The sequence below is a fragment of the Macaca fascicularis genome, chromosome 2, assembly GCF_037993035.2.
Source record: "Macaca fascicularis isolate 582-1 chromosome 2, T2T-MFA8v1.1".
NCBI lineage: Eukaryota > Metazoa > Chordata > Mammalia > Primates > Cercopithecidae > Macaca > Macaca fascicularis.
In genome coordinates this window covers 95080276-95105014 of record NC_088376.1, presented here as the reverse complement: position 1 = coordinate 95105014, position 24739 = coordinate 95080276, and the positions used below count along the sequence as shown (strand labels likewise).

Sequence of the window (24739 nt, the reverse complement as noted above, 5' to 3'; positions counted from 1 at the left end):
TCTTTCTTTCTCTCTTTCTTTCTTTCTTTCTTTTGTTCTTTCTCTTTTTTTCTTTCTTTTTTGAGACAGAGCCTTGCTCTGTAGCCCAGACTAGAGCGCAGTGGTGCAATCTTGGCTCACTGCTACCTCTGCCTCCTGGGTTCAAGTGATTCTTCTGCCTCAGCCTCCCAAGTAGCTGGGATTACAGGTGCACACCACCATGCCCAGCTAATTTTTGGGTTTTGTTTTGTTTTGTTTTGTTTTTGTATAGATGGGGTTTCACCATGTTGGTCAGGCTGGTCTTGAACTCCAGACCTCAGGTGATCCGCCTGCCTCAGCCTCCTGAAGTGCTGGGATTATAGGCATGAACCACAGCACCCAGCCTCAGAACAGTTTCTATTGACTGGTTTTGCTTTTTCCCTGGGTATAGACTGCATTTTCTTATTTCTTTATATGTCTCATAATTTTCTGTTAAAATTAGACATTTTAAATAACATAATGTAGCAACTCTGGAAATTGGACTTTCCCACCTCTCCTGTTTGTTGTTGTTACTGTTTATTGTTGTTTGTTTTAGTGACTTTTCTAAACGAATTCTGTGAAGTCTATATTTATGTGCAGCCCTTGAAGCCTGTGCTCAGTTAGCTTAGTGATTTAAATACTAATGACCCGACAGAGATTTCTTTAAACACCTGAAACCAATAAGTCTTCTAGTCTTTGCCAAGGGGCTCTGTGTGCACATTAGGGCACACCTTCTCACTCAGCCTGGCACTTGACAGTTCTAGCCTAGCCTTCACTTTCTGTGTGTGCAGATCATCAAGATCAGCCAGAGGTAAGATCATGGGGCCTTCTCAGATCTGTCCTGAACATATTCACAGGAAATGTGTGCATGGTCTTCTAGAGTCTCACAAATATTTTGGAGCCTTTACAAGCCTCTATGAGCATCTTATTCCTGAGCTTTCCCTTTTAAATTTCTTGATTAGCCCATGTTTGCCCCACTGTTAGCCAATACCTCAAGCAACCAAGAAGTTAAACAATTGCCTGTAATCATTTTCTACAAAGGCCTTTGGGGAAAAGACTTTTCACATTGGGCAAGTTCTGAGTCAGGCCTAATAAAGACAGTCTTGCAGGTGGGGTATTCCTAGAAACCCCTGGACAGGTCAAATAATGATAATTCTATAAGACTGAGGCTCCATAGGTCCCCCATTCCTGTTCTGCCCCTCCCATGGCTGCCAGACTGCTGATTTTCACCATCATTGCAGGCTGTTCATTTCTAAGGCTACCCCCAAGGAAGGGGAGGATAGAAATAGGGCAAGTTAAAAAGCTCACTGTTCATACTGAGACACAGCCATTTTCCTTGAACAAATGCTCTCCAGATTGCTGCAAGCCATCATTTAATTTCCAGTGTTCTCTAAAGATAAAAACCACGTGATTATCTCAATAGATGCAGAAAAGGCCTTTGACAAAATTCAACAGCACTTCATGCTAAAAACTCTCAATAAACTAGGTATTGATGGAACATATCTCAAAATAATAAGAACTATTTATGACAAACCCACAGCCAATGTCATACTGAACGGGCAAAAACTGGAAGCATTCCCTTTGAAAACTGGCACAAGACAGGGATGCCCTCTCTCACCACTCCTATTCAACATAGTGTTGGAAGTTCTGGCCAAGGCAATCAGGCAGGAGAAAGAAATAAAGGGTATTCAATTAGGAAAAGAGGAAGTCAATTTGTCCCTGTTTGCAGATGACATGATTGTATATTTAGCAAACCCCATCATCTCAGTCCAAAATCTCCTTAAGCTGATAAGCAACTTCAGCAAAGTCTCAGGATACAAAATCAATGTGCAAAAATCACAAGCATTCCTATACAACAATAACAGATAAACAGAGAGCCAAATAATGAGTGAACTCCCATTCACAATAGCTTCAAAGGGAATAAAATAACTAGGAATCCAACTTACAAGGGATGTGAAGGACCTCTTCAAGGAGAACTACAAACCACTGCTCAGTGAAATAAAAGAGGACACAAACAAATGGAAGAATATTCCATGCTCATGGATAGGAAGAATCAGTATTGTGAAAATGGCCATACTGCCCAAGGTAATTTATAGATTCAGTGCCATCCCCATCAAGCTACCAAAGACTTTCTTCACAGAACTTTAAAGTTCATATAGAACCAAAAAAGAGCCCGCATTGCCAAGACAATCCTAAGCCAAAAGAACAAAGCTGGAGGCATCACACTACCTGACTTCAAACTATACTACAAGGCTACAGTAACCAAAACAGCATGGTACTGGTACCAAAACAGAGATATAGACCAATGGAACAGAACAGAGCCCTCAGAAATAATACCACATATCTACAGCCATCTGATCTTTGACAAACCTGACAACAACAAGAAATGGGGAAAGGATTCCCTATTTAATAAATGGTGCTGGAAAAACTGGCTAGCCATATGTAGAAAGCTGAAACTGGATCCCTTCCTTACACCTTATACAAAAATTAAGTCAAGATGGATTAAAGACTTAAGTGTTAGACCTGAAACCACAAAAACCCTAGAAGAAAACCTAGGCAATATCATTCAGGACAGAGGCATGGGCAAGGACTTCATGACTAAAACACCAAAAGCAATGGCAACAAAAGCCAAAATTGACAAATGAGATCTAATTAAACTAAAGAGCTTCTGCACAGCAAAAGAAACTACCATCAGAGTGAACAGGCAACCTACAGAATGGGAGAAAATTTTTACAATCTACCCATCTGACAAAGAGCTAACATCCAGAATCTACAAAGAACTTAAATAAATTTACAACAAAAAAATCAAACAACCCTATCAAAAAGTAGGCGAAGGATATGAACAGACACTTCTCAAAAGAAGACATTTATGCAGCCAACAGACACATGAAAAAATGCTCATCATCACTCGCCAAGAGAAATGCAAATCAAAACCGCTATGAGATACCATCTCACACCAGTTAGAATGGCAATCATTAAAGTCAGGAAACAACAGGTGCTGGAGAGGATGTGGAGAAATAGGAGCACTCTTACATTGGTGGTGGGAGTGTAAACTAGTTCAACCATTGTAGAAGACAGTGTGGCCATTCCTCCAGGATCTAGAACTAGAAATACCATTTGACCCAGCCATCCCATTACTGGGTATATGCCCAAAGGATTATAAATCATGCTGCTGTAAAGACACATGCACACATATGTTTATTGTGGCACTATTCACAATAGCAAAGACTTAGAACCAACCCAAATGCCTATCAATGATAGACTGGATTAAGAAAATGTGGCACATATACACCATGGAATACTATGCAGCCATAAAAAAGGATGAGTTCGTGTCCTTTGTAGGGACATGGATGAAGTTGGAAACCATCATTCTGAACCAACTATCGCAAGAACAGAAAACCAAACACCGCATGTTCTCACTCGTAGGTGGGAATTGAATAATGAGAACAATTGGACACAGGAAGGGGAACATCACACACTGGGGCCTGTCGTGGGTTAGGGGGAAGTGGAAGGGATAGCATTAGGAGATATACCTAATGTAAATGATGAGTTGATGGGTGCAGCACACCAACATGGCACATGTATACACATGTAACAAACCTGCACATTGTCCACATGTACGCTAGAACTTAAAGTATAATAAAAAATTTTTAAAAAGGAAAAAAATTTTCCAGTGTTCTGAAAATAAATTTTCTGACCATTTTTGGCCAGTTTTTTCCATGCTTTCACAAAGAAGAGAATTTGGGGAGGGTTTTTTTCTCCACCATTTTGACTGATGTCACATGCTGTACTCCTTTCAGCAAGCAAAAATCATCTTTAAGTAGGCTTTATCCTTTCATTTTGTTTTTTTGTTTTGTTTTGTTTTTGAACCAATTCTCATAATAGTAGGGATATTTGGTGGGAAAATCCACAGCAAACTTTATCAATTGAGTTCTGATGTTCCTCTCAGGTAATGTTACTAGGGTGAAGAAATGTCAGTCTCATGTGGAAAGTCTATCTTCCATCATTTATACTGGCAGTGGTTTGCATTTTGGGTAAGAAAAATCACATAAAAATGAAAAGATAACCTTTGTCTTTAGAGATAGCAGGAATGCAACTAGCTCACACTTTTTCTAGGTCTTCTGTGATCATCAGCTGCTCAGGAATGTGCAAGGGGTGTGCATCATAAGATAAGGGAAAAGATAAACCAAGTAGTGTAACTGGGAAGCCACCACATCAGTTTTCTGTCACAAAAACCAAGCAACATAAGCTCTTGATTTAAACTGTAGGTAACTGCCAAGAACCAGTAACAAGATTATATCATTGATTTTACTTTGTATAAAAATAAGATGGGAAAAACTATGATTTGCTTTTGTTTTACAACTATTAATATTATGTTAAATATATGTTGTGGTAATTGAATAGGAGTGTCCTAGAGGCTTAATACGGAATGATATGGTAACACTAGTAGAAAAAATTACTTGTTTCCTGCAGAAACAACATTCTAGTCACAAGCTTGTTTAGAAATCCTTACTCACTAAGTCAGTGTTTCTCAAACGGTAGTTTAAGGACCACCTGCATTCAAATTATTTGAAGGGCTTGCTACAAATGCAGATTTCTGGTTCCACCCCAGAACTATAGAATAGCTAGGGTTAGTCCTGGGGACATACATTTTAGCTTATTAAGGTTTCTAGGTAGAGACTTTTTACTATAATTTTTAAAACTCCTTTACTGAGGTATAATGACACGATAAACCACACATATTTAAAGTGTACAATTTGATAAGTTTTGACATCTGTATATATCTGTAAGGCATCACCACAGTCAGGATAATGAACATGCCTATCATCCGCAAAGGTTTGTTCACACTCCTTTGCATTCCCTTCCTCCTGCCCCTCCCTCACCCACCCCAGGTGATGACCGATCTCCTTTCTATCACTAGAGGTTAGTTTGCATTTTCTAGAATTTCATAAGAGATAATACAGTATGTACTTTTTTTTGGTCTGGCTTCTCTCCTTGGCATATTTATTCTGAGATTCGTCTATGTTGCATTTTGTAAACAATAGTACATATTTTGGTTGTTGCTGAGTAGTATTTCATTGTTTGGCTAGACCCCATTTTCTTTATCTATTTACTTGTTAATGAACATCCGATTTGTGTCTGCTTTGGGGCCATTTTGAATAATGCTGCTATGAACATGCAAGTACAAGTCTTCCTGTGGACATGTGTTTTTATTTCTCTTAGGTAAATACCTAAGAGTATAATGGTTTGGCCATATGGTAGGTGTATGTTTAATTTTTAGGAAATTTCTAATTACTTTCCAAAGTGATTATACCATCTTCCATTCCCATAGTAATGTATGAGAATTCCACTTGTGCCATGTCCTCACCAATTCTTGGTATTGTCAGTCTTTAAAATTTTCAGATTTCTAATAGGGGCATAGTGGCATGTCATTAAGGTTTTAATTTGCTTTTCTCTAGTAACTAATGGTTGAGCATCTCTTTATGTGCTGCTTTGCCATCTTTATATCTTCTTTGGTGAAGTGTCTGTTCAAATCTTTTGCTCATTGTTTTCTTATTATTGAGTTTTGAGAATTTTTATGTATATCCTAGATACATGTCCTTTTAATGCTTTGTAAATATTTTCTTTTAGTGTGTGGCATATTTTTCTCCTAAGAGTAACTTTTGAAGAGCAAAAGACTTTAATTCTTATAATATTTAATTTTAAAATTGTATGGAGCATGCTTTTGGTGTCCTGCCTAAGAAATCACTATCCAAATGCCATAAAGATTTCCTCCCTATGTTTTCTTCCAGAAGTTTTATAGTTTTACATTTAGGTCGCTGATCCATTTTGGGTGTTGGTTTGTTTGTTTGTTTGTTTCTGTTTTTGATTTGTATGTGGTGTGAGGTATGGATCAAAGTTCAGTCCTTTGCATATTGATGTTCTAGTTTTTCCATTGCCAGTTGTTAAAAACACTATTCTTTCTCCAACTGACTATTTATGTAGGTGCATCTATTTCTGGATGCCTGATTCATTTCCATTGATTTATTTGTCTACCTTGACATCAGTCCCTCACTATCTTGGTTACTGCTGCTTTCTGATAAGTCCTTGACATCAGTCCCTCACTATCTTGGTTACTGCTGCTTTCTAATAAGTCTTAAAATGAGGTAGTTAGAGTCCTCTAATTTTGTTCTTCCTTTTTAAAGTTGTTTTGATTATTCTCTGTCCTTTATACTTCTATATATATTTTAGAATCTGCTTGTCAACTTCTCAAAAAAACTAATTGAGATTTTGATTAGGATTATGTAAAACCTCTAGACCAATTTGGTGAGAATTGACTTCTTAACAATATTAAGCTTAATCTAAAATTTAAATTCTAACTGACTCCCCTGCTGCCTTCCTGGCCCTGCAGAAAAAGACAAGTTTGTTATGAAGATATGACATTTATTCAGTTGACAATTCAGAAAGAGATTTCTCAAGCCCTCCTTAAGACCTGCACTGTGCTCTCTAGGTTGTGACAGGAATGCAAAAATCTAGATAAGAAGCAAAACCAGGCCCTAGCCTGTAGTTTAGATAAAAAGAAAAACACTACTGAACTGAAAGGCCCAGTGGTGTTGTACCAGCCCCTTCCTTTTACAGATGTGCAAGCAGAGGGTCAATTTTACACAACTTATCCGCAGCAGAACGGAGTCTCCTGAGCCTAGTACACCAAGTAGGGTCTGATGAAATGTCTCTGTGAGTGATGCAAATGGCAAGGGCTCTAAGAATTCAGAGAGGGCCCACAGTGGATGGTGAGTGAGTGGGAACCAGGGCCCTGGGCTGAACCAGGAGCAGAATGCAGACTCAGGCTCTCTGGATACCCTTGAGGGTATCCAAGCAATGTTGAGAAGATGGTGTCCCAGGTTCCAAGATCAGGAATATCAGGACTGTCAGTACCTTATGCCTGCTGAGCACTTTACAAAGCTCTGACATATAAACATTATCTCCTAGATTCATTTTTACACCATCCTACAACACCTTTCAACCTTTGTGGATTGTTAAGCATAATAACCCTATACACTGGCCAAAGCATAGAGTGACCTCAGGGCCATGGGTGAGAGGAAGGACAGTGGGAGCCAATGAGGGATTTAGAGAGAGGGCCTCTCAGAGATAACCAGGCAGAAGAGGACATTGTACCCAGGTGTTATGGAGTCAGCTAGGGCTTGGGCAGGGAAGAGAAGCGTGTCACTGATGGGTGAGATACAGCAGCACAAGAAGCTGAGGAGGGAGGCAGGCACTGAGGTTTGGGACAAGCTCCTCAGCTGTGGCATGACTACCTATGATCGGGAGGTGTAGGGAGACTGCGGGGAAAGGTCAGGCCCCACCCGGAAGGGTGCAGGAGCAGGTAGTGCTGTGGGTGGGATACAAGGCAAAGCCCCAGTCCTGGCAGAAATCAAGGCTATGATCCCATCCTAGCAACTGGGCAACACGTTGCCAGTCACATCGGTAGTAAAAGGTAGGCCCAGGAACCTTGAAAATCACAGAGCTGCCTTGAAGTGAGCACATTCAGTGATGATCTGGAGCCTAGCCTGGGACAGTCAGGAATAGGGTGGAAGGAAAAAGACTGAGATGGCCTCAAATATCAGGCCAAGAAATTTGGCTTTTATGCCATGGGAGGCAGTGGGGGGCCTCTGGAGGTTGAGATCTGGTGTTATGCTCATACCTGGGACAACACTTTAGTAAAGAATGTGACTCTTATCGCTCTCCCAGGGACTCATGATTTTTTCCCTCATCAAGTCACAGAATTTGGGCTCACATGGAAAAAAATCAGCATTTGATGGGTACACTGTTTATTCTTTAATTCAGTATTAATGGAGCTAACTGTAGAAACTTGGATGGACCCAGAATCAATGCATGCAGGAAACTCAGCAGGATGGGCTAGAGACGTGGGGGAGGATGCCAGGACCACGTGAGCCCAGGGACTGCAGCAACGTTTTCTGAATTCCTGGGAAAATAAGATCAAGACCTACACACCTTTATATATTTTTATAGTATTCTCTGTATGCATATATGTGTATTTAAAAATCAATATGTAAAATCAATTCAAATTAGCTTAAAGTTGAGAGTGCTGTTTTTTGTTTTTTTAAATTTTAGACCAAGGAAATCCACAGTTTGAAATAAGCACAAGGTGAGTACTGATTTTTTTATTTTAAAGACGTGTCAGATGCTTTGGATGTTTCATATTGAGTCCATGTCATTGCTTTTATTGCTTTTCTTCCCCCAACACTTGGCTTATTACAAGGGATTTCCAATTTTTAAAAAATACTGGCCGGGTGCAGTGTCTCATGCCTGTAATCCCAGCACTTTGGGAGGCCAAGACAGATGGATTGCTTGAGCCCAGGAGTTTGAGACCAGCCTGGGCAACATGGTGAAACCCTGTCTCTAACAAAAAAATACAAAAATTAGCCTAGGGTGGTGGCGCAATTTTAGTCCCAGTTACTCGGGAGGCTGAGGTGGGAGGATCACTTGAGCCCAGGAGGTCAAAGCTGCAGTAAGCCTAGATCACATCACTGCTCTCTAGCCTGGGTGACAGAGCAAGAGCCTATCTCAAAAATAAATAAATAAGTACATATATATGTAAATAAATATAAAACATTAAACAATAAATCAGTTCCCAACCCCACTGCTAGCCTAGGATATTAAATCAATTCCCAACCCCACTGCTAGCTAGGATATCTTTTCTGGTGCACACTTGCTGTATTGCCAGTTGAGGTAGATCTGCCAGTTCAAAACCTTCCCTAATTGTCCTTGCTTTTGGCTGTTTGCTTGAGTTTTCTATTCCATTCCTATTTTCACAAGGCTGCCCTGCCTCCTACTTTGCTGAGTGGGCCAACGCACCCTCTGATGTTACCTCCCCCGGCTTTCCCCTCTCCACTCAGAACTCTCCTGATCATCTTCCTTTCTTTATTCCCCCTTGTCTGGGAGGAAGGTGTGCTCAGACTTCTTTCACGGTTAAGTTCTCACTGGTGCTCCTTGCCCCATCTATTACTGTGGCTTACAAACCTCTTCGTCTATAATTCCTCTTCCTGCCCAAAGCACTCAGGGATACTCAATATGTTTGTTGAAAACACCTGTCTACTGTGATCCAGTTCTGATACAGGAGTCTGCTTAGTTTTTCTAAGCTCATTTGGCCCGATCCTTGTGGAACCCACCCAGACCCTAACCCAAAAAGATGAGAGAAGTGGAAAAGGTGAGGGCTCTAGAAAGCAGCTGTTTCTACCCCTCCTCTTTGCCCCCACACTCTTACAGAGTACTCTATTGCAGCGTTTAATATGCTATAATTTTATTGTGTGTTTACATTTTCTCCCTACTAGATCATGAATTCCTTTAGGGCATGGAGGTTGTCTTATTAGTTTTAGCTTCCCTCAGGCCTCATCTACCAGTGCCAGGCACTTTTGTAGGTGCTCAGTAAATATTTAGTGAATAAACAAATGAAAGCACTCATTGAATAATCAGACAAGGCCAGCAAACCACTCTGCAAGCAAGGCCGGAGGTTTAGCTCAGGCATATCTTATTCCTCTTGGACCTCCAATGCTTAGTAGGTGTTTATTCACTGGATTCGTCTAACGCAAAAGAGTTACTATCATAGTTGGCATTTCGGGTCAATAAAGAGGAAGGAGGGAGCTGTAGTGAGCCAGTGAAAACACTTTTGAGAAGACAAAGGTGATTCTTCCTCCTCACCTCTCCCCTCTTTAAGATTTGTAGCCATGTAATCCCAGCACTTTGGGAGGCCAAGGTGGGTGGATCACAAGGTCAAGAGATCGAGACCATCCTGGCCAACATGGTGAAACCCCGTGTCTACTAAAAACACAAAAATTAGCTGGATGTAGTGGCACATGCATGTAGTCCCAGCTACTCGGGAGGCTGAGGCAGGAGAAGGTGTCAACCCAGGAGGCAGAGCTTGCGGTGAGCAGAGATCGCGCCACTGTACTCTAGCCTGGGCAACAGAGCGAGACTCTGTCTCAAAATAAATAAATAAATAAATAAAAGAAAGAAAGAAAAAAGATTTGCAGCCAATTAGATGTTTGCTGTGTAATCCAACAAGACGTGTCCTTTGGACATTTCCTTACTGCATATCACCTACCGAGCTGAGGCAGGCCTTCAACTACAGGTAAGGGAGGAGCAGCAGGTCCTCGAGACCTAGACCAGAGATACACTAGGTGAGCCAGTGCTACTCCAACTGGTGGGGGAGGGATGCATGTGTTATTCCTTCCAGTGACTCAATGTTCATGTTTATTTCTCTAAAAGCAAAGGCAATGGAGCGGGATGCGGACCATGGATTGAAAACATGGAAAGAGCTACCACTAGCAAAGAAGACCCAGCCTCCAGCCCAGGAGGGATTAAAGGTAGGGAGGGTCCTGTGGGAGAGTGGAGCACAGAAGCAGTGGGGTGATACCAGCTGCTTAGATGCTAAGGAAGACATCACCTAGGGCCCAGCCCTTCTTTAGTTAAATGAGGGAGAAAAAAGAAAGCATTTTACCACCATGTGGTTTAAAATCGATTTCCTGCTATTCATTTGTGTAGAACAAATGGGGCCAGAATTAACATGAAGGCAAATGCCTCACGTTGAGAAGGTAGATGCACCCCCTTATCCACAGTTTCACTTTCCAGGTTTTAGTTACTGTTAGTCAACTGCTGTCCAAATATCTAATGGAAAATTACAGAAATAAACAATCGGTGAGTTTTAAATGATACGCCATTCTGAGTAGTGCGATGAAATCTGGTGCCTTCTGCTGTGTCTTGCTTGGGACATGAATTATCCCCTTGCCCAGGGTGTCCCTACTGTCTGTGCTCCCCACCCCGCCAGCCTTGGTCACTTATAACCATCTTGGTGATTAAATCGACTGTTAGGATCATAGTGCTTGTGTTCAAGTCACTCTTACTTTACTTCATAATGGCCCCAGGCCAGGCGCAGTGGCTCACACCTGCAATCCCAGCACTTTGGGAGGCCAAGGTGGGTGGATCACCTGAGGTCAGGAGTTCAAGACCAGCCTGGCCAAGATGGTGAAACCTCGTTTCTACTAAAAATACAAAAATTAGCCAGGCGTGGTGGTATGTGCCTGTAATTCTAGCTACTCAGGAGGTTGAGGCAGAGAATTGCTTGAACCTGGGAGGTGGAGGTTGTAGTGAGCCGAGATGGTGCCACTGCACTCCAGCCTGGCCGACAGAGCGAGACTCTGTCTGAAAAAAAATAAGTAAATAAATAAATAAAATAAACAATGGCCCCAAAGCACAGTCGTGATGCTGGAAATTCAGATATGCCAAAGAGAAGCCGTCAGATGCTTCCTGTAAGTGAAAAGGTAAAAGTTCTTGATTTAACGAGAAAGAAAAAAATCACATGCCGAAGTTGCTAAGATCTATGGTAAGAAGGAATCATCTATCCACGACATTGTGAAAAAGGAGAAAGAAACTTGTACTCGTTTTGCTGTCTCATGTCAAACTGCCAAAGTTTACAGCAGCAGTACTAAGATGAAAAAGGCGTTAAATCTGTGGGGGTGGAAGGCAAATAGAAACATGCTCCCACTAATGGCAGTCAAGTTTGGCACTCTCTGGGGTTTCAGGCATCCACTGGGGATCTTAGAAGTAGCCCCTGAGGATAAAGGGGGACTACTGTACATGTCATTATAAATATGTCCAAACCCAAGGAATGTACAACACCCCAGAGTGAACCATGATGTGAGCTACGGACTTTGGGTGAATATGATATATTCAGGGTATAGGTTCATCCATTGTAACAAATGTGCCTCTCTGGTGGGGAATGGTGATAGTCAGGGAGGCCATGCATGTGTGAGCACAGGGGATATATGGGAAATCTTCATACTTTCCTCTCAGTTTTTCTGTGAACCTAAAACTGCTCTAAAAAAATAAAGTCAGTTGGGTGCGGTGGCTCACGCCTGTAATCCCAACACTTTGGGAGGCCGAGGTGGGCAGATCACCTGAGGTCAGGAGTTGAAGACCAGCCTGGCCAACATGATGAAACTAAAAATACACAAAATTAGCTGGGCATGGTGGCACATGCCTTAATCCCATCAACTCGGGAGGCTGTGGCAGGAGAGTCGCTTGAACCCAGGAGGCAGAGGTTGTGGTGAGTCAAGATCGCACCATTGCACTCCAGCCTGGGCAACAAGGGTGAAACTCCTTCTCAAAAAATAAAATAAATAAAGTCTTCTAAAAAAGGTTTTAAAATAAACCACATATACAGTATTATAGTAGAGAGTACTGACAGCCTGCCCAGACCCTCTTTACAGGCTGTTGGCCCCATGTCTCCGCTGCTATGAGGTTAGCTGACAATGGCTCACAGCCGTGCCCTCCAGACAGTTGCCCTCCGCTGCCCAGGGCTGTCCAGCCAGGAAATGCCTGTGAGATTATGTCCTCCCCTAAGGGTGGCTTATGGCCCACCAATGCTTACTGATTCAGGGTACAGAAGCCAGTCCTTCTGTCTCAAGATGGTAACCTGCGGTGCCATCCATGCTCCAGCACTGCCCAGGGGATCAGGCTGATGCTAGACTTCCACTAAGCCCACGTCTGTGCCTGGCTTCTTCCCTGCCCTAGCTTCGGCCTCACTGTCTTCCAGGTTTCATCTGAAAGCCCTTTGTCAATAACACACTTGCATAGTCTGCTTCTGGGAACCTGACTGAAGACCGTTAGTACCAGGAGGGGTCCCAGAATGGATGGGATTCTGGTGTTGGCTTACTGCAGTCCAAATGGCCACGAGGACCTCATTATTGGTGTTAAGTGGAGTGTTGAGAGTCCTGGGGCCTTGGCCTGCTGTATCAGTTCAATTGCTCAGACCTTCATCTGTGGTGACCTGGGATCAGATACAGGTGGATGGGGATATGCCAGCTGGTGCAATGTCTCTAACATTTGAGAGCTTTCAGGAAAATATTATCTATCAGGAAGGTAGAGTTGGGAGGCTGTTGCTAAGAGCCTCCCGTTGATGCACTGAAGAGAGAAAGTAACAGGGTCAGACTAATTACCAATTTAAAACACAGGATCAGAATCAGGGGGCCTCCCTGCCAACATTTAGCCTCTCATCTCCTATAGCAGAGGCAGACTGGGCTGGTAAAAGTGGCAGAATTTGAGAGAAGGAAAAATGCTCAGTCTAGGCAAGTCTGCCATCTGAATATTTTGGATTCCTAGTGCCAGTAGATGAGCAGGCAAAGTCAGATCCTGAGAGGGAAGATAAGGGACCGAAAAACTGGGAATGAGGACATCTGGGTAAATGCCCTTGACCTCCCCGGCTGGCAGCAGTGGCCTACTCCGCCTTATACTACAAAGTACAGCCAAGGACCAACTGTAGCAGCAGGTGGCAGCCATAGATTTAGTTAAGTAGGATTCTTGCTGTGTTCCCTAGTGGAACTGTCTCCCTTGGGTCCTGTCCCTTAAGGAGTACCTCCTCCTGATGACCAGGACCCATTTCTCCTTCCAGTGTGGTAACTGCTCTCTTTGCCTGTTGGTCTCCTGGCATGAGGACAAAGAGATAGGATTCCTCATGCCAGTAGGGCTAGGGCCTGGCTAGGGGAAAGGGAGAAGCTGAGATTCACCTAAGATTGTTCCCTGTCCCCTAAGACTATGCAGAAGCCTCAGATGAGGCATACAAGGCAATGTTTGCCCTTCTGAAGATCTGTCCCCGCCTCCCTTCCTGAACCATTCCAGAACAACCACTAGGATCAAATGACAACATGACCTGACTGGAGAAGGGGCACACAGGCCTGTGGGGGTGAACTCAAAATGTGAGAATCTTTGAACTGTGCTTTAATGCCCACTAAAGAAGGTGCATAGCAGAAGTCCAGTTAGTCCACTTCCTCTTAGGCACCCCAGTGCCTGCACCACGGGCTCGGAAATGGAGAAGCCTTGGTAGTAGAATTGAACCTCTGTGCTCGGCCCCAGCAGCGAGGGCTCCATGTCTTCAAGACTGCGCTAGCTGCTACCGCTACCACTGTTAAATGTCCAACTTGCCAGCAGAGGTCAGTGCTGAGCCCCCAGTTTGGTACTGTCCCTTGAGGAGACAAGTTGATTTTATCGGACCCCTTCAAGCTAGAAAGTACAATGTGTGACCAACCATATAGCGTTACTTTTTTTTTTTTTTTTTTTTTTTGAGATAGCATTTCACTCTTGTCGCTGGAGCTGGAGTGCAATGGCGCCATCAGGGATCACTGCAACCTCCACCTCCTGGGTTCAAGTGATTCTCCTGCCTCAGCTTTCTAAGTAGCTGAGATTACAGGCTCATGCCACCACATCCAGCTAATTTTTGTATTTTTAGTAGAGAAGACAGGATTTCACCATGTTGACCAGGCTGGTCTTGAACTCCTGACCTCCAGTGATCCATCCACCTCGACCTCCCAAAGTGCTGGGATCACAGGTGTGAGCCACCGCGCCCGGCTGTATAACATTGCTTTGATCAGGGGACTCAGTATGGCAAAAGAGAATCAGCTATGGACATGTGATCACAGGACACAGTCTTACCCTCGCATTCTGAAGCTGGCAGCCTGATAGTAGTGGGACAGCCTCTTGAAAGTGAGGTGGGGCGGGAGTTTGGATGTGGCACTGTGGGGATGGAGTGCTGTCCCTCAGGATGCAGCATACAACTGAACCAATGGCTGTTTTATGGTGTCATGCCCCCAGGAGGCAGAGTATATGAATCTGGAGTCAAGAAGTCAAATGAGTTGTGATCTTGCCCATGATGACTCCAGTGATGCACATGGGGACACTTTTTTCTCCTCATGTCTCCAACTTTAACCTCAGTGGGTCTCGACAAGGGAGACACTTCCACTAGGGAACACAGCAAGAATCCTACTTAACTCGATCTATGGCTGCCACCTGCTGCTGCAGTTGGTCCTTGGCTGTGCCTTGTAGCCATTCTCTCCCTCCTACTCATTCTAGACACCCCTCTCCCCATCTGGCACTTCTGCTGGTGGCATGCAGAGTGAGGGTCCTAGACTTTTATCAGGCTATGGTTCTTGGACTTGGCCATCATAGTTACAGCTGGGCATGGGAGTATTCCGAGATGTCTTAGTGGATCACCTGAGCATCAGACATGTCCCTCTCTGCCTCTGTTAAGCAGCAGCCCCACCTCCTCACGACGACCAGGACCCGTTTCTCCTTCCAGTATGGTAACTGCTCTCTTTGCCTGCTGGTCTACAGACAGGCGGCGAAAGGGAAAGGATTCCTCGTGCCATCTGGGATGGGGTCTGGCTAGGGGAAGGGAAGAAGGTAAGATTCACCTAAGGACCTACACAATTTCTGGATGGGACAGTCAGCAGACAGGTGGGTGTGCTGTTTTGAGTGATGTTGGTTAACCAGCCTCTTTCTGGCAGCTTACGGTGAAAATAAAGGATGTAAGCTAATACTGTTTTACTAGCTTGGGTGGTGCTGAAAATTTTTAATTCTGAATTCACTTTGTCCCTGATTTGCAAAGTCCTGGCCATGTGAAAGACAAAAAAATGAGAATAACTGTTCTACCTCAGAGCTAACAGAGGAAGAACCTGTCTGCGGCCTTACTATACGTCCCTTGTCGGGTCCCTCAAGGTCTCCAAGGTGACCTAGGAGCTATCCAGTATAGCATGTAATGGTTGTTTCTTTGCTAATTTTTGTGGCATTTCCTTTCGGGCCTAGATAATTTAGTTACTTTCATTATCATTACTTTTTTTTGTTATTCAAACTTATTGGGGCACTCTAGTATTTCAATGATTACTTCATTGTAATCATTTTTTTTTACTTATTTACTATATTTATTTATAGTATACTATACATATATACTATACTTATACATATACTATACTATATATACTATAGTATATATACACTACACTTTTATATATATACTATACTATAGTATATATATACACACACACAGAAATGCACAGAAAAAAACTATAGTATATAGTATATATATACTATAGTATAGTGTGTATATATACACACTATACTTATTTACTATAAGTTCTAGCAAACTGCCCCCTCTGGAGAGATGATGGGTTATTTTAGATATCTGAGTTTTAACTATTTTGTTTCCTTTTCTGATTATAAAAGGAATACACATGTAGATTGTCAGAAATTTAGAAAATACAGGAAAGTACAAAGAAAAATACAAATCCGACATAACCAGATATAATCACCATTATCTTCTTCTTGCAGACGTTGTCTATAGAAATGCATGATTTGGTCAGTTGTGGTGGCTCATGCCTGTAATCCCAACACTTTGGGAGGCCAAAGCAGGAAGATCACTTGATATCCAAGAGTTTGAGACCAGCCTGGGCAATATCACAAGACCCCATCTCTACAAAAACTCTTGTTGCCCAGGCTGGAGTGCAATGGCGTGTACTTGGCTCACTGCAACCTCCACCTCCCGGGTTCAAGTAATTCTCCTGCCTCAGTCTCCCGAGTAGCTGGGATTACAGGTGCCCACCATCACACCTCGCTAATTTTTGTATTTTCAGTAGAGACGGGGGTTTCACCATTGAGGCCAGACTGGTCTCAAACTCCTGACCTCAGGTGATCCGCCTGCCTCAGCCTCCCAAAGTTCTGGGATTTACAGGCATGAGCCACTGCACTGGAGTATAAAAAAAAATTTTTTTTAAGTAGCTGGGCATGGTGGTGGGTGTCTGTAATCCTAGCTACTTGGCAGGCTGAGGTGAAAGGATTGCTTGAGCTCAGGAGGTTGAGGCTGCTGTGAGCCATGATTGTACCACCACACTCCTCCTGGGCAAGAGTAAGACCCCGTTGCAAAACAAAGATATGCATGATTTTTTTAAAAAAAATTGAGCCATACTAAAATTGGGGTGACTTTATATTTTAATCTTATTGGAAATTTTCCATTAAAATTCTGATGAAATAGACAAGACTCTGACTGAACCAACCTAGACATATTGGCTTGCCCTTCCCTCCTGCTACTCATCTTTGGGCTTATTCCAATCCAGAACATTTGAGGGCAGCTGGTGGCTGAGCTGGCAGGCAAAGCTAGGTTATAAAGTTTCTTTGATCCACCTCCCCCGCAGCTTCCAGCAGCTCTGAAAATCTAAAGACAGTCAGCTCAGACTGCCTTAGATGCTGGCAGGGACTTTGACAACAGAAATGCACAGAAAAAAAAAAATGTGCCCTGAGAATGCCAACATGTGGAATCTGAAAGCAATTAATTAGATGCTCTCAAGAATGATTCACTTCCTCTTGGCCAAAGATAGGCTTGCAAATGAAATAGACACTTCAGCTATAGGCCAGCCTAAGATATCCACATTTATACTCTGGGCCACCAAGCAAAAGATTGTAACTGAGCCTAGTACCCCTGGAAACATTTTGGAACTCTCTCCTGTTGTGAGCTCTGGAGAGCTACCGGGATGGATTAGACAGAATGTGACCCCCATGTATTAAGTTCTAGAAGACAGAGAGGGAAATTGGTTAGCAGCACGCACAACATAATGATGAAGGGCTCAAACTCAGGTCTCAAAGACCCAGCCTCAAGTCCCGCTTCATCTCTTTGGATGGATTCTATAGCCTCTCTGTGCTTAAGTTCTTTTTATCATTTGTTTTACAAAATGGATATAATATTGTATAGTCTTGCCGTGAGGATTAAATGAGATGCAGCCCTTAGGCTAGCAGCTAGATCTCTGACTCTGATAGCATGGAATTGTTAGCAGTTAGTTACCTCCTGGTTCTTCCAAGTGAAAGAAAGGAAAGCCCAGGGGGTTTAGGCATTGCTTCTAAGCAGCTCACCACCTCCCACCCCAAAGTGAAAATGATATCCTTTAGTTCATGTGATAGAGATGGTCCTTTAAAAGTTGTGCCAAGCACGGTGGCTCACGCCTGTAATCCCAGCACTTTGGGAGGCCAAGATGGACGGATCAAGAGGTCAGGAGATCAAGACCATCCTGGCCAACATGGTGAAACCCTGTCTTTACTAAAATTACAAAAATATTAACTGGGCATGGTGGCCCGCTACTGTAGTCCCAGCTACTCGGGAGGCTGAGGCAGGATAATCACTTGAACCCAGGAGGCAGAGGTTGCAGTGAGCCGAGACCGTGCCACTGCACTCCAGCCTGGCGACAGAGCGAGACTCCATCTCAAAAAAAAAAGTAAAAAAAAAAAAAAAATGTGCATAGAGAAAAATCTAGTTTGAAAGACAATAAAAATAGAATTTGCCCATTTAATGTCTATCAGGTGAGAGCTACTGCTGAACCAGGAGGATCTATAATGGTCTGTTTGTGCCATCCAGTGGACAGTAAGGGAAACACCATGATTTTGTCTTCAAAGTCTATAATTTATCAAAAATATGTATGCTGGTGAGAATAATTTCAGCTCACTACTAGGTTCATTGTTAATAAATTTCATTCTGTTTGTTTAAGCAAAATAAAAAAACCATTCAGCTTATGTGATGTGCACTAGAAAGATGGTCAACTAAGGGTTTCGAAAGAGAATACTCACCAGTCCTTATCTGCAGGAATTCTCATCGCCCATCTTTCCCATTCTTCTTGTCCTTCTCCACCAATACTCCTTATGCTTATCTGATACATAGACTGAGAGTGCCCCAGAGACTCAGGGTGTATCTGCCCCAACACACCACTAGATCTTGGCTGGGACAAAAGTCGTTCTATTCATTTTCCAAGACTGCAACTATCACTTAAAATTTTGCTGTAATCAACTGGGCATGGTGGCTCATGCCTGTAATCTCAGCACTTTGGGAGGCCGAGGTGGGTGGATCACCCGAGGTTAGGAGTTCGAGACCAGCCTGACCAATATGGCAAAACCCTGTCTCTACTGAAAATACAAAAATTAGCCGGGTGTAGTGGCGTGTGCCTGTAATCCCAGCTACTCAGGAGGCTGAGACAGGAGAATTGCTTGAACCCGGGAGGTGGAGGTTGCAGTGAGCCAAGATCACGCCACTGCACTCCAGCCTGGGTGACAGAGTGAGACCCACGTCTCAAAAAAAAAACAAAACCAAAACCAAAAAAACCCAACGGTTTTGCTATAATCAAATTGAATATTTGTCAAGAGCCTGTGTGTTTGGCATGGTTTTTTCTGAGGGGTGTGTGGGTGTATGTGTGTGTGTTTGCTCTGTTTCTTTTTAAAACCATTTATTATCCTTATAATCTGTTTCCTTCCCTGAGTGTTTATGAGGACGAGACAATGGCAGACAAACCTCCCCCAAATGTAAGTAATAATAGCACACCTGGAGTGCCCAGAGCTGTTTTGAGACCCTCTCTTTAGTATTGTTGTAATTGCTATGCACAGTAATCATAACAGGTACTATTTGTTGAATTCCTGTCGTGTACCAGGCATTTTTCTTTATCAGAAGTTTTGCTAATCCTCATGTCAAGACTGCAAAATCGATGTTATTATCTCCAGTATAGAGATAAGGAAGCTGATGCTCAAGAGGTTAAGTGATGTATCCAAGATCACACAGCTAGTGAGTGACAGAGTGAGAATCAGGTCTGACTGCCCTCAGGTCTGACTGACTCCAGAGCACCTTCTCCTGCCGTGGGGCAATGGGCCTCCCAGTTGTTCCATCACGCACCTGTGACTGGCCAGACCCTGAGTCTGAGATTTTGGGGTCTCTTCAGCGCTGCCAGCTCCTTAGTGCCTAAGACTCTTAGGACCTCAGAGCCCATGACCAGTGAATCCAGCAGGGGATTAAATATGCAGATGATGTACGACAGCAAAAGTCAGCCCACGGGCTGGGTGCGATGGCTCACACCTGTAATCCCAGCACTGTGGGAGGCCTAGGCGGGCGGATCAGTTGAGCTCAGGAGTTCAAGACCAGCCTGGCCAATGTGGTGAAACCCCATCTCTACCAAAAAATACAAAAATTAGCTGGGTGTGGTGGCATGTGCCTGTGGTCCCAGCTACTCAGGAGGCTGATGTGGGAGGATCCGTTCAACCCAGGAAGTCAAGGCTTCAGTGAGCCGTGATCACACCACTGCACTGCAGCCTGGGTGACAAGCCAGACCCTGTCTCCAAAATAAATAAATAAAAGCCCAGGGCTGGGGCTGGAAGGCCTGGGTGAGGAAGGGAACATGGTCCCTAGGAGTCAGGACACCCAGGTCCTGGCCCTGATTCAGCTCCCACAGGGCCTTGTGTCAGTCCCCACCGGGTGGTCAGTTACCATTCCCGGCAGGGCGCCCCCGTGAGCTGCACTTTCCTCCCCAGAGAACCAGGGGCTTTGCCTGCAGGATGCTCTCTAAGGTTTTCTGGTTCTGAGAATTCTGGGTTTCTTCCAGGAGCCCTGGGGGATACCTGGTCAATAGGTTACTGTCTCTGCTGCCAGGAACCCGGGGCCTGGGGGGAGACAAGGCGAGGGCACACCCAGAGCAGCTGCAGTTTGCTCAGGAGAGATGTCGCCCAAGGGCCTGGATGAGATTCCCCCACCTCCGCAGCCCCCCTCCTGCTTTGTCTCCTAGGATAGAAGAGAGCATGATAGGATGTAGTGGGACAGATGAGGACTTCACACACTGTAAGGGTAAACATTGTTTCGTCTGCTTGTGTTTGAATTGTATAAATGTATTTCTGCGTGTATGCTGTGTTAGGGGGTAAAATTTGCGTCTCCCTGAGGTTGCACTCTGAGTATGGAAAACCTGGCTCTAGACTAAACCAGATCCCCCATGGTGCTCCAGGCATCCCCAGCCTCACATGTGGCACCCGGCGTTCCTGCTGTCAAAGGCCCACGTGGGTCCTCTGTCTTTCTCTGCATTGTCAGGGCCTGCGCTGACAGTCCCCCCACAGGGAGGTGGAATCTGGGGCTTGACAGCACTGGGAGGATCCTTCCTCTTTCCAGGCTCAGGCAAATCCTTGCCTGGAGGCAGGGAATGGGCTAGATGACCCCTGAAACAGTTCAGTCCAGGGTCTGATAGCCCCTTTGTGCCCAGCGCTGTGCCCCCTCCCCTTCCCACGCTTCCCTGCAGGGCCTGCGAGAGCAGGGAAAGCAGCTGCCAGCTCCAGGCAGTCATTTTACCCCAGGTGCCACTTACCCTGAGGAGGGGCTGGAACCAGCTAATCGTTTTACCTGGAGATGCCACTTACCCTCCGGAGGGGCTGGAGCCTGTCAGGTTTTTCAGTTCTTGTGTCGCCTCCCAGCCCTGCCCACACCAGGTTGTGGGTGTGTATGGCTGACGAAGGCCCCTGAGCCAGGCCAACCCCCAACCTCCCAGTGGGTGGCTCTGTGGTCCCTGGCAGCCCCGGCATCATCCGGGGCACAGAGGCCATGGACCCTGGAGACACAGCCCTTGCTATTCACGCAGGGGATGGTCAAGAGCATGGCTCCGTTTGTCCCTCTATCCCTCCCTCACAGAGCTTTCAGCAAGACGATCATTCTTCCATTCTCACTGCTTGCTCCTGGCGTAAGGAGACCCCAGGGCTAGAGGACTTCTCTAAAGAGGAGTCTTGGGATTTCCTCAGATGCTCCCAAGTCCCATCTGGAGGATGAAGGTGGGGAGCACATCCTTGAGGCAGTTTCTCCTCTGCCCCCCACCCCTCGCCTCTCCCACCTCCAGGGGCTAGGAACTTAACCAGGACTTGCTTCAACCTGAGAGGAGAGTGTCCAGCCTCCTCAGAGCCTGCCACCATCAGGGGGATTTCAGAGGGGCCTCCTGGGAGGTGCTGCCCAGCTGCCCCCCCGTGTTACTCACACAGCCCCCACTGATCTGCTCTGGGGGCCGGGGCCCAGAACATGGCTTGTTGGGGACCTGGGACAGCAGCCCAGGAGACACCACTTGTTCATTGCCTGCTCACCCAGATAACTGCAGCTCCCTCCACTGCCGCCTACCGCCCTCCGGCCATGCCTCTGCCCAGAATGCCCTCCCTCTCCAGTCCTGCCCACCCCTGAAGCCCTGCCCAAACCTCCCTGAATTCTCGCCTGAGCAGACACTCTCCTGCACAATTTCCGCCACAGGGATTACTCAGCTGAGCCTCAGTCTGGGGCTGCCCTGTGCTGGGACCTTTCTGCAGATGCTCGGCTCCCTACCCTCGCCCGTGAGCCATGTGGGGCAGAGACTCCATCTCACTCAGAGTGGAGTAAAGAGCAGGAGTGCTGGAGAAGCCAGCTGCCCTGCCACAGGCCAAGAGGATTTGGCCAAGTGACCACTGCTGTCTGTTTCCCCAACTGTAAAGGGGGCTGAGACCCTTACAGGGTTGTGAGGCTTAAACTTTGACAAACGCCTAACATACCACCAGGCACAGGGCAGTTGCTCAGTATTTGGCAGTGGCTGCTCTTCCCCACAGTGTCCAACACTTCCCGGGGATGTAACAGGTGCACCATGGACAAGACTGATGAGTTTATCAGTTCACTGGGGAGACAGGCAGGATGGACGCACTCGCTTGTTCCTCTGATCTTCCCTTATGGGGAGCAGTGACACTTGGCAGAGGCTGCCAGGGAGATGGGAAATGGACATTAATTAGGGGAGAGAAAAGGAGGCAAGGAGAGGAGGGTGAGAAAGAGACAGGGGAGGAGGAAGGGAAGGAGGCATGGTTAGAAGACTGGCAAACACAAAAAATAATGACTGTTTTCTTGGAGGAACAGGGAGGTAGGGCCATGAACAGCATGTGGACGGTCTTCTCTGTGAAGTATGACATTTCAGAGCTGGAAACGCAGCCTGGAGATCACAGACGCCCTCACAGCCCAGCGCAGTGCAGGCCCTGGGAGATCAGGAGTTAGAGATGGGGAGGACCGTGCCTGCAACAGGCACTGCCTGCTACACCCTGCCATAGGCAGAGGGGCTGTCTTCCCACCCCACAGAGGCCCCATCCTTCTCTTTCTCTCCCGAAGGCTGCTCCAGCAGGGAGTTTAGCTCCATGGACACCTTTGAAGACTGTGAAGGTGCAGAAGACATGCAAAAGGAGAGCAGCGCTCTGAGTGTAATTACTTCCCTCTTGTTTCTTTCATCTTCTTCCTCCTTCCTGTTCATCAGCTCCTCCTGCCTCCTGTCCCTCGCCTCCATCCCTCCCCCCCTCCTCAGGATTCTCACCCATAAGGACCTGGTTAAGCCAGGGAGCCGAGGTCACTAGACCCTCCTAGCCTGGCACGTCCCCACGTGGCTGTCTCCTTGGCGGTGCGCTGGTGTCCGGTCATAACTGGGGCTCCTGCTGGGAGCCCCGTGGCCCAGGTGGGAGGATTGGGGTGGGCCGCAGCCTGCCAGCGGGAGTCACCACCTTGCCCGGCCTGGCCACAGCCTCCAGCAATAACTCAGGGTGCACCCGTCCCCTCCCTTCCAGCTCGCAGGCCTTTTCCAGTCGGACGACAGTCACGAAACCTGTTCTTCCAAATCTGCTTTCCTGGAGAGGGGAGAAAGCACCCAGGGAGAAAAAGAAGAACGCGATGAGGAGGAAACGTGAGTGTGAACGAGGAAAGACTAAGCGTCTTTTTGGGCCACGGCGTCTCTGACTTTCTTCTCGGAATTGCAGGGCGACTCGCAGCACCGAGGAGGAGCGCGCTGGGGCGTCCACGGGCCGGCTGGCTCCTGCGGGGGCGACGGCTGGTTTCCAGGCGCGGGCACGGCGCCCGAGGACCTCCGCCCCGGAGAGCTGACCTCCCTGCGGACGTCCCCGCTCCTCGGCTCCAGAGCGCCCGCATTCCCAGGAGAGGCGGTGTGGGGGCCCGGGCCCTGCCCAGCTACGCAGAAAGCAGCCGGGGCCTCGGCGGCGGCAGAAACGGGACGCAGGGCCGCCTTCCGGGAGCCCGAGGGGTGCCCTGAGTGAGCGCCTGGCTCCGCACGGGGGACTTCGGAGCTGCTCTAAGGCGCTTGCAGAGCCCACAGCCCACGCCTTCTCAACCGCACACTTTGACATTCCGAGCCGGGCAATTCTTTGTTGTGTGGGTTTCTCTGTGCTCCCACGGTAGGATGTTTAGCAGCATCACTAGCCTCTACCCGCTAGGGTCCAGGAATGCGCCACCCCATCCTCCACCCCACCCCCAAATTGTGACAATCAAAAATGCCTGCAGACACGCCCACATTTCTCCAGGGCGGGGTGGGAATCGGTTGAGAACCGCTTAGCCTGAGCCTTGGCGGAGCCGGAGCTGCTCAAACCCGGCGGGGGCCGCAGACTGAGAGCTCCAGGTCCCCCTCCCAGAATCCCTGCGAGCATTCATGGGGTGTTCGTGTTAGTGCCAAGATTGCTTCGTTGCAGAGACACTTCATTCCAGGTTACTTTCTGAGATATTTTATATATCGATTTATTAGTTTTTAAATGAGTTTTGTTATTTTCAATTGTATTTTATTTTTAGTTTTATTGGTTGATTTTAATTTTTTGTAGCTTTCTAGTTATTTAATTTTATAGTTTCAGTTACTGGTTTATAGTTACTTTATTTTCAAAGTTATTTAGTTTTCGAGTTGTTCATTTTCAGTTATTTATATGTAGCCATTTTGTTTTAGGAGTTATAGATGTTCAAATTAATTTGCTTGGAATTTATTTTTCATCATCTTTACAATTATTATCTGAGTTATTTACCTTCATAGTTATTTCACTTTAACTTATTGGAGTTTTTGAGTTATTTATTTTTACAGTAACTAATTTGACTATTAAAAACTCACTGGAAGTTTTTGAACTACTGTAGAGTTATTTATTTTCAGATTGAAATGTTTTAATTAAGGGTTTTCCCCTAGTTATCTAGTTTTAGAGTTGTTTATGTTCACAGGTATTTATTTTCAGTTATTTTATATTTGAGTTGTTTATTTTTATGTTCTTTTTTCCAAGTTATTTGGTTTTTAGTTATTTCATTTTCAGCATTACTTCATATCTGAAA

At 45.5% G+C, this 24739-nt stretch overlaps 1 protein-coding gene across 4 annotated transcripts in view; it reads left to right on the top strand.

The window, feature by feature from the left end:
• Nucleotides 1-24538, top strand: part of MCF2L2 (MCF.2 cell line derived transforming sequence-like 2) — a 254021-nt gene extending 229483 nt beyond the window's left edge. For all 4 annotated transcript variants that reach the window (XR_012430895.1, XM_065540255.2, XM_065540256.2 and 1 more), the window contains 5 exons: nt 8110-8143; nt 10264-10361; nt 22766-22854; nt 23212-23327; nt 23401-24538. Coding sequence is in view for 3 of the 4 variants with exons in the window: in XM_065540255.2 (XP_065396327.1) it covers nt 8110-8143; nt 10264-10361; nt 22766-22854; nt 23212-23327; nt 23401-23524 (461 nt within the window). In the remaining variant the exon portion in view is untranslated. The remainder of the gene's footprint in view (nt 1-8109; nt 8144-10263; nt 10362-22765; nt 22855-23211; nt 23328-23400) is intronic.
• Nucleotides 24539-24739: the final 201 nt, after the last annotated feature.